This window comes from Chroicocephalus ridibundus, chromosome 9 (assembly GCF_963924245.1).
Source record: "Chroicocephalus ridibundus chromosome 9, bChrRid1.1, whole genome shotgun sequence".
In the NCBI taxonomy this organism is placed as follows: Eukaryota; Metazoa; Chordata; class Aves; order Charadriiformes; family Laridae; genus Chroicocephalus; species Chroicocephalus ridibundus.
In genome coordinates, this window is record NC_086292.1 from 39,824,468 (window position 1) to 39,841,192 (window position 16,725).

The 16,725-nt window shown below is 37.4% G+C and overlaps 3 protein-coding genes across 12 annotated transcripts in view; 2 read left to right on the forward strand and 1 right to left on the reverse strand.

Moving 5' to 3' along the window:
- ADAMTSL3 (ADAMTS like 3) overlaps positions 1–2,464 on the forward strand; it is a 188,306-nt gene extending 185,842 nt beyond the window's left edge. For all 7 annotated transcript variants that reach the window (XM_063347175.1, XM_063347173.1, XM_063347170.1 and 4 more), the window contains one exon: positions 44–2,464. In XM_063347175.1, coding sequence (XP_063203245.1) covers positions 44–153 — 110 coding nt within the window. In that variant the 3' untranslated portion in view covers positions 154–2,464. The remainder of the gene's footprint in view (positions 1–43) is intronic.
- A 1,166-nt stretch (positions 2,465–3,630) lies between these two features.
- SAXO2 (stabilizer of axonemal microtubules 2) lies at positions 3,631–15,670 on the reverse strand. 2 transcript variants are annotated; one of them, XM_063346458.1, is made up of 4 exons: positions 15,543–15,670; positions 9,569–9,637; positions 8,049–8,251; positions 3,631–6,404 (listed from the first exon to the last, which is right to left on the reverse strand). In XM_063346458.1, exons 1-4 carry the CDS (start codon positions 15,581–15,583, stop codon positions 5,422–5,424), a joined length of 1,296 nt encoding a protein of 431 aa, XP_063202528.1. In that variant the 5' UTR covers positions 15,584–15,670; the 3' UTR covers positions 3,631–5,421. The 2 variants fall into 2 exon arrangements, with proteins under 2 accessions (XP_063202528.1, XP_063202527.1); XM_063346457.1 differs by having other exon boundaries at positions 9,458–9,637.
- Positions 15,671–15,678: 8 nt separating this feature from the next.
- Positions 15,679–16,725, forward strand: part of EFL1 (elongation factor like GTPase 1) — an 82,825-nt gene continuing 81,778 nt past the window's right edge. The window contains exons 1-2 of one of the 3 annotated variants that reach the window (XM_063346453.1): positions 15,679–15,728; positions 16,369–16,471. In XM_063346453.1, coding sequence (XP_063202523.1) covers positions 16,381–16,471 — 91 coding nt within the window. In that variant the 5' untranslated portion in view covers positions 15,679–15,728; positions 16,369–16,380. Of the gene's footprint in view, positions 15,762–15,997; positions 16,271–16,368; positions 16,472–16,725 lie in introns of those variants that run through there. The other 2 variants (XM_063346454.1, XM_063346456.1) reach the window with 2 other exon arrangements.

Genomic DNA, 16,725 nt, shown 5'->3' on the forward strand with positions numbered 1-16,725 from the left:
TTGTCCATTATAAAGCCTTTTAATGTTTAAATATATTTTTCAGAAGGCGAATGCAAGGATACAACTCACTACTGTACATTTGTAAAGCAACTAAAGTTATGCTTGATAGACATCTACAAACAAAGATGTTGTCAATCATGTCAAGAAATGTAACTCTTCTATGGAAAGTTCACGATGCTGCAGTGAAGAGATGAGAAGAGAGGTTCATTAAATTAGCCTGCTCAGACTATATACTTGTAAATAAGGCATTAGTCATAACAGTTATATGGAAACACGGGGCTAATGAGAAAACAGTATTGCAGACTGATATGCTGGACAGGGTATTTTTTCTGGGAACTTTTATTATCCACTCTTTGCAATTGAACTTTACTGTTTTAAACATTTTCCTGTCTGGATTGGGAAGATAATATTGTGGCATATCATCTGTAAAATTTTACAGGCCATCACATTATAATTTTATCAGGGGAAAAAGCATTATCTAAAAGCACTAGGTAGTGCGTCTTGTCTTTAACCTATGAGAAAAACAAAGTCACAAAATCCTTTGAAGAATTTTGAAATGCAGCAGCTATTGGCCCCTAGGTTTTGGTTTTATTGTTTTATCAAATTTAACACCATTTTTAAATTTATAGAAGCTGTGGCTTGTAGCTGTAACATTTTTGGCAGCGACTTCATTTTCATAAACACCTTGAGCTTAAGGGTCGATCTCCCAGGATGTGTTTTACTGATATTAGCTGTCAGGTGGACACACCGAAGTACATGCCGTTTTTCATGCTTGTATTTATGTGTATGCAGTAAAAGACATTGCAGATGCCAGTACAATTTTCAAAACAGCAATAGATCTGTTTTGAATAAATGAGATGTCATTTACCATTGTTTCTATTCTGCTCCAGTCAGTGAAGTACAACTGAAGTTCTGGCATGATTAGACTTTTCTACTGATTTTAAATTAGACACAAGGCTTCCTTGTCAGAGCTGTGAATGAAACTTTTGTGAGCACTGTTCTCTTGCACATCAAGTCAAATGGAGAGCCAATAACTGGCCAAATGCACCTGTCAGATTTTCTGTCTTGAATAAATATTTTTTCCCCTCGTTGATGGGGAAAAATTCCAAGGAAGAATTATTCATTATGAAGGTAGACAAGTGCAAGAAATCTATTTTGAGCAGTTTTCCATCAAGGTGGCTTTTCGTCATTGCCATTAACTATTTGAGTCTTTTGCAATTGTCTGATTAGGACATTCCCAAGTAAATTATTTGCCATATTGCAGATTATGTCTCATTAGGGCTGTAAACAGGGAGAACCCCAGGGGAGGCAGCAGATAGGTTTTTATTTTTTTTTTTCTTTTGTAGTTTCCGAACTACTGCATATGTTGGAGGCCTGAATGCTTGTATTGACTTGGATCTTGTGGTACATTACTGAAGTACATGACATGCTAATTAGTGGGTATGCTGTAAGAACAGTTTCAGAAACAGCATTCCTGCACAATGGGTTTGCGTCACTGAAAATTAGATTAGCACTACTGTATAGAAAAATCTTTAATGTGGACTATTGTGTCCAGGGCTGACTGCAAGGAGAGGATATTCCTGATCATTACCTTTTTAATCAGCAATGGGTCTTGATTGTTTAAGCAGTTTTTTAAATTAAAAGAAAACATTTGTAAGATACTTTTGTAGATATTTATTGTCTGATTTAAAAGTGCAATATTTTGTTTTGTACAGTGTTTAATAAAGATTTTTGGACATATATTTTTTCTTATTACCAAAATTTCTTATTCATGTTCTTCCTTTATATTTAAAGTTTTCAAATGTTAACACATAGCATTTTTTCCTTTAATTTTGTCTTTGGTTAAGTATGCATGCTATACAGAAGCGGTGCTGTAAATGTTTGTTATTGCAATTGGCATGACATTCCTCTGTAGATTATTTTATTGCTTCTCCAGTAACTGAAGATGTCTAATACTTAGCTTTTTTTGAACGTAGTTTTGATATTTCTGAAATAAAGTCTAGTTTGATTATTCAACACCGTGATTACCCAGAGATTGTTTATTACCGTGATTTTCATGGTAGCTATGCTTTCATTCCAAGTGCTATTTTGTCAACCTACTATGTCCATAATTCTGGGATTTTTTTGAAGCTAAGATTAGTTCTTATTTTTGACAGCTTATCAGACAGATTCTCAGCTTCATTATAATCTGTTTTGTGCTGCTATTAAGAGGCAACATAGATGTAATCCCACTGCAAAAGTGAGGAAGAGAATTTGCCAAAATCCAAATAAGTCAGGTCTGACTCATTGAAATCTAGAATTGCGATTCTGTAAAAAGGTGGAATAAAGTTGCATTTCTTTGCCAGGCGTTCATGTACTGCACCAAGCAGAGTTCATTTAGACCCAACAGAACAGATCTATGTTTTATATTTAGTGGGTGATGGCAATAGCTACGTGAAAAACACTTGTTTCAGAATATCCAATACGTGTCTTCAGAAAGAAGAGTCTCATAAATAATATGAACAAGAAAAGCTTTAAAAAAAAATTAAATTGAAAATACAGGTCTAACAATGAAACGGTGGTGTTTCACAGTTACCCTAGATGGCAACACTGGCAAAGGCGCATGGGTCTATTTAATTTTCTTTTCGTGTCACCAATGCATTCTTTCTTGTTCTTAAAAAAAAAAAAAAAAAAGATTGTGTACAGCAGTTCTGTGGAGCATGCTGTATAGCATAGTGAATGAAAAGCACATTTAGAATAGCAATTGAATCCATGAGTAACTTTTCTGCTTTTACATCTTGGTTTAGCATGACATCATAAAATGCTCTTTTAACAGCTGTTATTTTGAGAAATATTAGTTTTCCAGCCTGCTGTTCATTTTGTCTGCTTTTCAAGAGTATGTTGCTGATGAAAAAGTTGACCTCAAGTACTGACTAGTGTCTGAAGGTTTACAATATCATTCTATACTTTTCCTGGAAGCACCATCAGTAGGGTGTGGCCCTTTCAACTGTAATGTAATAAAGGCTTCTCTCTTTCATGATTAAACTTGGGGGAAAACAGGAAGGGCAAAATGAAAGGGAATATACCCCTTCCACACTAAAAAGTCTTTAAACACATCTGCAGAGGAACTGTTAAATGTATCTGAATATGCCCTCCACTTCTCAAAAATTTTTGTACTGTGCTGGTAGGTGGCAGCAAATGACTTCCCATAACTTAATGGGGGGGAAAAAGTGATGTAAGAACTAGAAAAAAAAAAAAGCTGTGAAAATTACAAAAAGCATCTGGGCTCACTCACAGACCCAGAGGAGCAGCCATTTTCAGCAGAACATGCGGGCACTCATAACTTAATGGATTGAGATTGCATTTCTTAATGAGTTTTCTTCCTCCCTAGGAAAGAGAGCTGGAGGATATTAGGAGCTTCTGTAAACTTCTCATGAGGTACCAAGATTGTGTACAGGATATGGACTTGGGTAGGTGTAACTGCGCAAAGTTTTGACTTTGATTCCTCAGCTGCGGCCAGAGAATGACTCAAGTGTCACAAAGAAAAGGGTGTTAGTAGTTGGTTTTCTTCTGTAGTCTAGAAGGATGACAATGAATTGGACTTTTTCCTGTCCTGCTTTTAGGCTATCACAGCTTTACATTGCCCTTGCTCATACCCAATTCAAAACATCTTTACCAGCTGGGGATGTGAATAATTTTCAGAGAGAAAAGTTTAATTGAGTTGTTGTTTCATTAACAGAGTAAGTCATATTACAAAAAACACCATACAAAGACAAAAATTACCTAGAAGTAACTGATGCTGTAATACCGTCTGGAGCACTCTCATGCCATGCTTTTATGAACAGCTAATATGGTCAGTTCAGCTTTCTTCCTTGCATATGATCCAGTTCCAGCTTTCAACGTGTTTCCATCACTGATCTTAGTCCTTTTATTGGTGATTTGATTTATGAAGTATAAACACATAATTCTTCAGAACCCAAATGACTGCCCTATACCAATGTGTATAAGACACACGATAGTGAAAAAAAATCATAGTGCAGTACTGTGATAGAACATGATAATACTGTTAATCATAAAACTATTTATTGGGACTTGCTTAAATCATGAGCATAATTGGACTGAAATCAGTTCATCTAGATTTCCCAAAATCAGGTAAAGATACACAAAGAAAATACTAAATATCTCATATAGAAAGCATAATCATTGCATGTACAATTTCTATAAAAAATTTGTTTCCTGTGTATTTGTAACAAGTAATTCTTTGAAGAGCAGTGAGACTGAAGCCAGGCTGCCTAGAGATTTCTGCATCTTGGCTGACATTTCTTAACAGAGTTTTTTTTCTGTTATCTGTATATACACTTTCATAGTTTTCTGCCATTTTCCCCCCTCAGACTGCCTCTGCACTTTGGCAGTGAAAACAGGCTGTTTAGCTTTAAAAATCAGATAGCAGGATCAAAACCTGCAGTGGATGGATGTTAACTTTTTGAGCCTGATTCTCTCTTCCTCACCATCTACCTTAGAAACTCCAAAAAAAAAAATAATCATCTGTGAAATCTTGTTGTGAATTTTGATTGAATTTGCATACCGGGTTTAAAAATTACTCCGGTGGGGAGGACACACACTTGGTGTGTCAGTGTGTCCAAAGCTTTGTTTCCTTTGGAGGAAACGCTCTTCCATCAGCTTTGTTTCCTTTGGAAATAAGGCTGAAAAAGCACTATCAGGGATATTAGGAAACAGAGTCTAATGACCTGGTTTTTATGCCTGAGTGATTTCAAGTATGTGTACAGAAAAAGTGCAAGGTTACTTCTTGTTAATTGCTATCAGAAATTACAGTGTGACCTTTATACTCTCCTCAGATCTGAATGAAGGAAAAGTAATGATGACTAAAGCTAAAACCAGGTTTTCAGAAATGCCTAGGTGTCATGGGATGCTATCTTATGACTTGGGTAGCAAAACATAAAGAAAAAGATCTTTTTACCAGATTACTCAAAGTATTGCTGAGATTAAAAACTGGACTGATGAGCTAATTATTTAGATTATTATAGCATTATTTGCTTACTATGAAAAAGGAGTTATGATCAAAAGATACTTGCTGTTTCACAAATACAATCATTTGATTTGCAGGAAATCTGAGAATTAAATGTACAACACATGCTTGAGAGGGAGCATAATGAAATCTAGGAAGTCAAGGAAACTAGAATGCACAATCAAAAAAATAATAGATGCCATGTAAGATGCATTATTCCTACAAAAATTGGCAAATCTTTATTAGCCTTGCAATAAACCTGGTTTTGCTTTGGTTCTTCTTCAAGCTATTACTTTAAATGCTTTTAAAATCAGAATTGGCATTATTTAATTTGCTTTCAGTCTTATTTAAGGAAAAAATTAACAAGTAGGATTCCAATTATTTCACCAGGGCAATTGAAATACTGCATTTAAGTGTTATGACACAACAGCTACTTCCTTTGGAATAGGATTAATATTTGACTCAGAAAATTCTGGAGTAAGCTGGCGGAAGAATTTGTGACCATGAGAATCTGTGTTTACATAGACATAACCTGGAGGAGATGGATAATTTGCTGGGCAGATCTCTTGTTTCTTTGGAGTATATTCTATGCCATACATAGTTTCACCTTGAAAAGGAGCTGAATTAAGAACTATAGCACGTGCAGGTTTGAAACTTTGAGCTGGAATGATCTGATGTGGTATGTAATGAGATCTGAAGGTAGTTAAATCATAAAATTTTCCTGTGGGTTTTGGAATTTCTTGTTGCTTTTTAATTATCTCTTGCCGACAGCTGCCCCAAGCTTTAAAGTCTTCTTTTGTAGTAGTAGTCCCTTGAAAAGGGGCATTGGTTCTTCTTCCATTAGAAACTGGTCTTATGGGGACAGCAGGAGAAATCTCATGCTTAACGTAATCAAGATGGCTTGTGGAGTTAAAATCCATGTTGCCTGGGGGTGGAACGTACTCTTTTGTTTTGCGGACCTCACGCAAGGAGACCAACCATGGCTGAAAACGATCCTGGAATTCAGTGACTCCATTAAAATGAACATTGGATCCTACTGTTGCATTTTCAGGCTTGCAGCTTTTTGCAAGTTGCCCAGGTAGCCCTTTAAAATCATTCCGATGGGTTGTGAGATCTTCAAAGGGTTGGTTGCTTGGCTTGTACTCTTCTTTTGATCTTATGAATTTTGGTTCCAGTTGATGAGCAATATAAGAAGTGCGATGGCTAGTAGCACCATCGAAAGGCACATCTGAAAGCTTGGCTACACAAGGAGGTTTAAAACTTTGTCTGGGATTCAGTTCCCTAGGAACAAAGTCATCTTGAAATGTAGTAGCGTTTCCAAACTTTGCTGTAGGTGGGTGGTACATATGCTCCACCTTACTAGTTTCCCTTCTTTGAACTTCCCATGACCTATAGTCATCTTTAAGGCAAAAACAAAACTTCACCATACAAGTGTTATTACTTAAGACCATTCCTTTAAAAGTAAGCCAAATTCTTCTGGTATTAAATCTTGCAAAACAAAGAAAATGGATGTAAGCGAGAATGATAATGTTATTTGCATGTTTGTGATGTGACAAAACTGTCTTCTATTATTGGTGTGACAAAAACAGACAAAAAAATTGTACATGATGCCGTATTTTGACTGTTTCCTCAAGGGAAAAGTGAATATTGCATGCACATATTTAGTGTGCGTTCTATACAGAAAATAGCCATATACAATAGCTTACATTTTACTTAGAAGTTTATGCAAATATAAAAGATTGAAAGGAACCCCATAGGTCAATGGGTCACGTTCACTACTGATTGGGAGAATTCTCTCTCTTAATTTCCATATCAACATTACATCATCTTAAAGCTTGTTGGGATCTTTTTTTCTTTGCTTCTGGGTTTTTTAGTAATAGACCCTTCTGCTATAGTTACGAAACTTATTGTCCAGTCTAAACTTCTTCACAGGCAATTGAAATCAATTTGTTGTCTTGCAATCACTGTATTTCAGCTTCAGTGTTTTTTCACTCCTTGATCCTCACTCCCTGTTGAACTGCTGAATACATTTTAAGTGAAGCAATTGCATGCTATCTTAGTTGTATGCTGAGACTAGCCTAAATTATTCATTATTTGCTAGCTTACTACTTACGTGTAGGCTAAACAGAAATACTTAAATTTCCTTTTAAATTATTTACAATCAATAAATATAATGTATTTATATAAATGCATTTCTATCTAGCATAGGCCTAAGCCTAAAGAAGCTAGAGAAATATGTCTGGGTTTTTTTTGAAGAGCCTTTTTTCCCAAATTTTATCCTTCCAACTCTTTCTGTCACTGCGCTCTCCCCTCTGCTCATTTTGCACCAAGCATTCTAACTTCCTTTTTCAATAGCTGTATCTGATTTTCGTTATTTCAGCTATCTTTTTGATATCACTGGCACACATCACCAGGAACACACTGACTTTCATTACTCTAGTAGATTATATCTCATAATTTATTTCTACTTATTGTTCACTGGGGCTACAATGCAGTACACATAATAAATTCATTAACACAGTTTATGTATAACATTTTCTACTTGTATAAATATATCAAGGTCGCTTGCCAAAAAAACTTGAAAGGGGATTTACTGTCTTTATGCTGACCATCATAATCGAATAATTTGTGTCAAACCAGATCATTACTAGGATGATATGCAAGCTATACAGTACAAAAGAAAGAAATCTAAAATCAACTTTTGACCTGGTCTGTGGAAAAATGTGTTACATGAGCTAAAACCATCTGAAAGATATACTGGCACTTTAATTGCAAACAATTTTTGCCTGAGATATCCTAACCAAGTGTATGTTAGAATCTCTCCTTCTAGCCAGGAAAACCTTAGAGAAGGCTTTTTGTTTAGAAACAATAAATGTCACCTCTAAACAAGTGGAGTGCTAAATATCTTATGGCATTATCACCTGCTTTCTAGTATGTCTTACTCTCTGGCCCAAACTAAGAAATCCAGTTTCTAATATAGATAATTCGGAATACTACCTTCATCTTGCTTATTCCTCTTTCTAAAGGCAGCATATATTATTACCTTGATAGGTTGGTATGGTATCCAGTTTTCCTCCTGTAGTGTGTTTTCTCTCTAGAGGTCTTACTAATGTCACTGGTTGTATTTTATGAGCATTATAATCTTTCTGGTATGTGGTTCCCAGTTCTATCTCTCCCGTCTTTGGTTTATGTTCTTCTTGCATTCGAAAAGGACGCTTCACAATATCATATGGTAAATAATCAGATCTGAATTGGGGAAAAAGGAAACTCTGGTTAAAAAACTTTTTTTTCTGATGGACTCTCTTTTATATTTTTTCCTTTATATGGAAAAACAGCAACTTATAATGTTTATGCTAAAAAATCTATCTGATAACATATGTTAGAGGGATAGCAAGGCAGAAGGAAAACCGCAGTACATAAATCTAGGGTCTCTGATGTGTGATAGAGCCTTTATTCAAAGGTAGCTGGTGAAGCAACTTTTTCAATACTCTGAGTGTCATTTAAAAATATTCTTTAAAATGCCTGAAAGGAGACTAGAAATAGTTGCTGTGATTTTACAAAGAAATGATCCAGAAAGCAGAAATCAAACTACAACAAGTGACAGCATTTACTAATTGCATGAGGAGAATGGAATATAATCAGAAACAGCATTTCAATGGTTTTATATTGGTACATTACATTAAAAAGGTGTATATTACATATGTAGGTGTTTAAACAGTATATGCAGTACACAAGCAATCTTGCAGAAGAGCATTTGGCCTTTCTATGTATGTCCCTTTTGTTTTTTTATAAACAAATAAAGAAGTTTCACCTGTTGCTCTTATAGCTTAAAAGAAAAGCAAAAATGGAAAACATAAAAGTTTATGCTCCTGTCACATTATTAATAATGAATGAGTGATGCCTTTTTCTAATTTTTCGAAAGATGCTCTTTAATTTTGTAAGCTTAACATCAGACTCTGTGCACTGACAGGACAGACCTACTGAACCCCTTTACAGTTGGCTTTCTTCAAACTCAAAATAATTTTGAACTGTCTGATTAAAAAAATAAATCCCTGTTCCTTTTTCTTAAGGTTTCATTTTCCCACTATCTCAAATTCCACACATATTACAGAAAGTTCCCCAGCTTGCCAGATTTTTCAGGATCTATGAGACCTGGATTTCCAAAACAGGCTCAAAACAATGACAAAAATTTTAGATTATCTCTAGAGGTTAAAGGATGCTTTAAAGAATGCAAGTCTTTTCAAATGTGTGCTTCGCTATTTTTTATGACCTTTTTGTGGTAACTGTATTTCTACACACAAAATTTATACTTTTAAATATGCTAAAAGTGTAAAGGATGCAACAATTGCATTTTGAAAGTGATTGCAAGACAACATTCAGTCCCCCCTTAAATGAGAAAGTGTGAGAAGCTTTATAGAGTGATTGTAAAACACATTGCTTCAAAATGTTTACTTAAATGTTGTAATTCCTTCCATTTTCCCACGATGCACTTGGTACTCTTGTTTCGGCTTAAGGCTCCGGGGAGGAGAGATGTTGCTATACTTGGGGTATTTTTCCACATACTCTGTTGTGAGGCACGGCTGTTGTCCATTATCATAAATCCTTGTGGGTTTATGAGGGCAGCGATGGCGCCTGGGTAAAACACATCAGATGAGATCATCTTGAATAGTTTCATTTAAGGGGAAAACCCATGCCCTATCTACTGGGAGAAGACTGAACAATGTCAGTAGCTTGTGTTTAAAAACTTTTCTGAGTGATAAAACCACAAAATATTGTGCTGATGGCATAGGTCCCAGAGCACAGTACACTAATACAGTAATAAAGAGTATCAGTATGCGAGTTAGTCCTTAGTACAGAATACAAAGGATGGATGGAGTTGATCTCAGTCCTCTAAATGATGCTACCACCAAGATGCACTTTTTTCCCTTTTTTTAATCTTTAATGATATTGCTAGTCTTATCTTATAGAAAATAAATAACTATGTTTCATTTCTATTCTCATATTGTCCCTTTTTTACTGTTTTCCCTCATCTCTCGTCTTTTTACGCTTTTGCTCACGTGTTTTCACTGCAACTCAATTAACCCTTTTTGAGTAAAATTTTAGTGGTGTGCAATCTCATGTGCACTTCTTGTGCTCTGCATGACGTTTCTGACTTTTCAACCACTCCCCCCCCATTTCACCCCCCGCCCAAGGGCTGACTAAATCCTCCATCCCAAAACTATGTCTAGAAGTATTGACATCTGCTTTTCTTAATAGGTTTTATTTCAATTACACCTACTTGTCATGGATGCCTATTTTGATGACACCATTGTGTTAAAAGGTGTTAAGAGGTATATCATGACAATTTATTGCTTAGACCTTGTTATTTTGTGTAAATTACACATGAAATTAAAATGTTCATGTTAAGATTTTCAAAGCAATATAGAAAATGTTAGATTCCTTCTAATTTGCATAACATGTCTCTGGTAGTTGTTTCAACCATAATTTTGAAATTTTATTTTGGCTGACATGCAATTATTATTTAATATCTCCTTTAAAGACATATATAATGAAAGGTGCTCCTCCTACTTGTGGCTGACAACTTGCAACATTGGTTCAGACACAAGCAAAGGGAAATAATAAGAAATAAAGCATCATTTTAAAAATAAATGAATCTTGTAAAATTCTGTACATTAAACCCAAATATAACTAAAGAACAAGAAGGATAAAAGGGTACAGCTCTTGCTGGGTACAAATAAATTCCAGTTTCAGGAAGCTAGATATCCAAGGAATAGTTCAAAGGTCTGTAGAGAAATTTAGCTAGCATTGAATACCAAGAAGGAAAAAATAAATTAAAGCAAGGTAAAATAGAACACAGAAACAGACACGAACTACCCCTGCTGGGAAAAGTAGCACATAAAAAACCCCAAACCACTAAAAGAAGTTATCTGGAACTGGAGATCCCTAAAGCTGGTATTAGTTTGGGCTGCCTGACTTTGACAGCTCTGTAGTTCGATAAATGAGAAATTAAGCAGCCCTGTTTAAGAAGCCAGATCCTTTCAAAGCCTCAGGTGCTTACTCCTTTTCAGTCAAGTCAAGGGATAGTCAAGTAACAACTGAGATGTATTCAGAACTCAGCAGGGAAAGGAAAAAAGGAAGAGGCGGGAAAGGACAGGAAAGGTGGTCAGAAAACAAGGAGGTGAGTGTGTGCTACTTCTCAGCACAGTGCTTGCCTGCCACTATGTTTTTCATGAAATTCAGTTTTTACCTTACTAATATGTTTTTCAGTAAATATAAACAGCACATGATGTGTCATGTAGCATCTAAAAATAAGCAGAAACTAAAACAATTGAGTATACCCTTTGAAAGCTAGTTGAAATATAGGGGATCAAATTATAATGTTCTTCACATATTTTAGGCATACAATTCAAAGGAGTTTGAAACAATATTCATCTACAAAACCTTCATTTTGACAATATTCAGTTTGCCATAAACTAGTCCAGAAGACCAACCACCAAACAAAACATCTTCTCTATTCTGGTATCACCACCAGTCTTCAAAGGCTTAACTCTCACTATTTTCTAAGCAATATTGTCAGTATATCCCCCACATTGCTAAATGGTCATGCTATAAACAGAAATAGATACTAGAAAAATAATTACTTGCAGAGTAAGCCTGTAGTTCTTGGTAGATTCAACACAGAGGTGAAAGTAATCTAATGTATCTCTCCAAGGAAAGAAGTTTTTGTAATTGCATTAGAATTCATTGCTGAATCAGAAATGTCCTTGATCCCAGTCATTTTTAGCATATGAAATAATGAACAGCCTCTAACTATGCACAAAATTAATTGTATTCAGATGAGACTGTTCAGGAAGAGCCTACATCTTACTCTGTGCTGTGAAAGAACTTTCCATGAGCCTAAAAGGCAATGTAAAGTTACCTTAATATAAATGTGAATTTGATGTGGAGAAGAGATTAGGGGTTTTTTTGGTTAACCGATAAATCTATTTTTGGATGTTGTCCAATTGCTAAACCAAAATTTTTCATTTAGATAACAACTGTATAAAAATGATTACATAGGGCATCACTGCTCTTTAGAGAGACGATGCTAAGAATCATCAATTGGATAAGACAGATTACAGCTCTGATAAATGAAATATGTTGCTTACAATTTGGCCAGAACTCCTTGAGTCACTGATTATTTTAAACTTGTTACTTGTAGTTATCTTAACTTCCACCCCAGAGTTAGTGATAATTCAAATGAATTTGGTGAGAATATGCCTTCCCCCATGACTGACTGATGTCTGCTTTGATGGATTATTATTCTTTCCCGGCTTAAGGGAGGCTATCTTGTGGCTTGCATAAGGTCTGAAAAGAATCTCAGCTAAATAAAATTGACAGTATACAGACTCTCTAGTACCAAACGCTGTTGGTCTGATTATTTTAACAGAATGATGCTGAATTTCACTTACTTAGGATCTGGCATACACACAGTGGTTTTTCATATGGCATAGCAAGACAGTTGAAATTTTCCCACAAAGTATTTTCCTCTCAGAGAACTGGACTAATAATGAGAAAAGTTTAATGGTTTTCAATAGTTCAAATGCTTTCTTCGTAAAGAACTTACTTATTTTAAAAACAAAACAACAAAAAACCCCCTCAAAGTTGTTGGTTTTTTAACTGCTAGTGCACAGGCTATGGTCTGAATGACAGAAATTACATATGGACACTGTATTTTTGGGAGTCATCTGCTTTCCTAGTGTTGACAGACTTAATAGGTTTTTTGGGCTTTGCATGTATTTACATGTGATCAGTATGAAGGCTTAAATAGGCCATATTTTAGAGAAATCTTCCTCTTTCCTCTTAACTTAAATTTATTCAGGAATCTAGATTTTTACGATAATGATAACAAAAGTGCAATAAATGGGGAATGGCTGACAGATTGAGAAAAAGATAAAGCAGTAGTTTATTTTTATATCTCGAAACTAAACTTCTATGCTTTTATATGCTGTGATTATCTTTTACGGTACACAAACACTATTCCTGAGTGCAGAGAGTTCATCTACCTCAGAGGCTTTATTCTCACTTTGGAGGTCAGATTTAACATCCTGTATTTGCTCTTAGACATTTCTATTGAGCCAGTGATCTGAAGCCTGACTGTACTTGCTAGCAGGGGGTAATTTTCTCTTGCGTTAAGTTAACGCATTTGGAATCTATGGGAAATAAAAAAATAAAAATATTTCCTTCTCAGTATGGATCAATCCCAAGTAAGACTAGCTCATAGTTTCTCCACATTAAAAATATACCACTTCTATAATAAGAAATGAATCTGGAATATCTTAGCAAACAATGCAGAATCCAGCCATTACTCTGTACAATGCACTTTTGAGAACATTTTTATGGTTTATTAAAAAAAAAAACCTCCAACCAAACTTACAAACTACCATAGCAGCTTGACAATGATCATCATACTGCCTTAGTAGCATCTTATGCTACCGCAAAGGTCTTAAGCTCAAAAGTCTAGAAATTATGTCAATTATTAAAAATGGAGAAGTCCCCAGCATTGGACCTAATTTGCAAACTGATCTTTGAGCATGATCAGCGCTGGGTACACTTTTAGTGGGTTTTGGCATTACAATTATTTGTTGATTTCGAAAAAGATCACCTAATAGGCACATAGAGTGATTCAGTCTAATAAGAAGGAATTGATTCAAAATATTCTTTAAAATCTTGCAACAATTATTTGATTAAGAGCCCAAGACTGCAGCCCCTAAGTATGAACACTGGCACTCAGATGTGAGCCTTTAGTGAGTGAACTGTGTATATCACAACATAAAAAAAGGTCATTCTGGAATTTTGGAGGCTCTTCTAACTTCCCTGTAAAGAGAAAGAAGAATAAAGTTCTGTCTTACTGACCTTCCTTCCCTGTACTTGTAAATTTTTTCTAATTTTTTTTCTTCTGTGAACAGCTAAGAAAAATTGTTTCCTTCTATTTTATTATTTAAAATTAAACAGCAATTATATGTCCACAAATTTTCCTGCAAATAGCTAAATGGTAAGGTCTACAAAATATTATATCTTTTTCTTCAATTTGAAATCTCTTCTAAGATGTGTATGCATTGTGATATCCAGGTAACACTGCCAAGAGACCAGTCTTCCCCTAAAAACAAAAACACTATAGCTACACTGAAGCAAACACAATGCGCTGCCTAAACCAATAATGGCTTAAGATTTTATTGACTGTAAAAACTTCAGCGATGTTTATTTTAAACCATAAGTTTTGTGCATGTTTTATTCAATTATTCATATTATTAAACTGGGTTGTTGAATTGAGAATTTTCAGTTGAGTTGAACCTCATTTTCTGCTGTGAGATTGTGTTATCTCACCATCTTTATAGTTGAGCCTGAGCCAGGTCTGATGTCTCATTGTGAAAACAATGTGTTCCAACTCTTCATTAATCTAGGACTTTTGAAACAAATTTATGGGGCAAACTACACCCACAGTCTTGGCCAAAAAGAACATGCCTGTCTACAGATTAAAAAAAAAAAAAAAAAAAAAAGGGGGCTGATGAACAGATAGACGGACTTCCCATAGAGAAACACATAAGGGGTGCGTCTGCTATACAAACCTCAACATGAAACCTGTAGTTCATGGAGCATTTGCAGCCACAGGGTTGGCCCTGTACTTCCAATAGATGGTGATCACGCTCATGATCTTAAGATATATCTCCTTGTATGTAGTTGTTAGGCTTTTTTTTTTAATATTAAAGACTGAATCTTTGACTCCTAGGATGAGACTCCTAGGATGATTATTTTTCTGCATTTTTTTTAAGTAGAGAAGAAATTGAAAGTATTAACAGTACTGAATCCAGACCTATAAACATATACCTGAATTTTGCAAGGTTTAAATCCCTTATGATTTTGGGAAACCTGACTTGTGAATTTTTTTACCTATGGCATCGATAATATTGCTTATAGACCCGTAAAAGTAATTTTAAACAAAAAAAATTGCCTGCTGTACTCTCTTATGCCAGCCTTGCTGTGCTTGCCCAGGTTTCTGTCAAGGCTGATTTAGCCAGAACTCTTCGGAGGGTTCCTCGGTGTGGTCTCTCCCTCTCGCTCGCTCTCTCCACACAGCAGCCTTGGCTCTTCTTCGTGGAAAAGCCTGATCTAGGTTAAGCGTAGGTGGCTCTTAAAGACTGTCCCCATTCTTTCCTATGTTAATGCATTTAAGCTTTGCTTTTCCCCCTGCTTGATTTAAAGATAAAAATACTACTTCACATTTAGCGAGAAGACCCCTTTTAGTAAAAACGGGAACCCAGAAACTGTTGAAATGGGAATGTTACCCAGTTTCTGCCTCCCCACTGCTAAAAATACTAGCCATGGGGTTGCCCGCGCCACCCGGGAGAGGGATAAGATGAGGGGCTTTTTTGTGGGGGTGGCCTTAGGGCGGTGCTGAGGGGGGGCCGCCGCCATCTTCCTGGGGGGACGCCCTCCCGGGGCCCCCGACTCTCGCCTCACTCCCCGAAGACAGCGGGGACCCGCGGGGGCTGCTTACCCGCAGGTACAAATCGCACACAGACACCGAGGCGCCCTCATGCTCCCCGCCGCCGTCGCCGCCGCCGTGACTAAGGGAGCGCTCCGTCGCCTGGCAACGGCGGCGTCCTCGCGCCCAGCGGCCCCCGCCGGCTTCCGTCCGGCGTCACGCAGCGGGGCGGAGGGAGGAACCGGCGCTGGCTTCCGGGTACGGGCGGCGCGGCGTCGGGAGGCAGCGACGGTGGGGTGCACCCTCCCCGTGAGGGGACGGGCGGCGGCGCGGCCTCCCCCCTTCTCCGCCTCAGCACCGGCCCTGAGGGCGCCCCTTCACGGAGGTCCTCGGCCTGGAAACCATAGGGGAGGCCTGCGGCCCCCCTCTCCCCCGGGGCACCGGTCCCGGTGGCGGCCGTGCGGAGCTGAGGCGTTGGAGGGCCGGGGGGAGCGCGGCGGGGGGCGGCGGGGAGGCGAAAGGCGGGGACGGGGCGGGAGGTGCCCCCAGCGGCCCGAGTGTAAAGCGGGAGGTTGTGCCTCTGCCGGGCACCGTCGGGTGCGGAGGGCCGAGGCGGGTCGGTGTTCGTGCGGAACGGAAAACTGACAAAAAACCCCAACCCCCCGGGTTCTTGTTCAACGTGCCCCGTGGTTTGTGCGTTTCTGGTGTCCGAGGTGTCCTGCGAACGGTGTCTGAGGAACGTGACAGGCTCCACGTGTCAGAGGAGGTTTCCCTAATGAGGAGCTCTGACCAAAGCTTACGTAATTAAAAAAAAAACAAAAAAACAAAAAAAAAAACCCAAAACAAAAACCTGCTTCTTAAGTTGTCTCCTAAATAAAATATTTTCCTCCTTTCACAGAATTAGTGAACCATGGTCCTCACAAGTGTGGGAACGATGGTTGGCCTCCAGAAGAAGACTTCTGGAATCAGGAATATCTGTATATTAGCCCACGTGGATCATGGTAAGACAGGTGCTTGGACTGGCAGAAACCTCACGAGGAAAATCTCTGTGTGTGTTAGTTTGAATGATGGTGAGGTATTTTGGTTGCTGTTTTAAAGCAGTAGCTTTTCATGGATTTTGCTTTAAACTGTCTTAATCCTGATACTTAGAAATAAATTTGCTTTATGCACATTTCTTTTGTCCTGATGCAGCTTATCTTTTAGAACTTAAGAGGACATTACTTTATAATAACGTGGAATAGTTGAAACTGAATGT

Excerpts from the sequence above, each read along its gene's own strand:
- SAXO2 (XM_063346457.1), bottom strand. The coding sequence starts at position 15,583 with ATGAGGGCGCCTCGGTGTCTGTGTGCGATTTGTACCTGCGG. Across the intron at positions 8,252-9,457 it reads GAAGGAATTACAACATTTAA|ATCTGATTATTTACCATATG; the intron begins GTAAACATTTTG and ends TCCCCAATTCAG. Across the intron at positions 6,405-8,048 it reads TACCATACCAACCTATCAAG|ATGACTATAGGTCATGGGAA; the intron begins GTAATAATATAT and ends TTTGCCTTAAAG.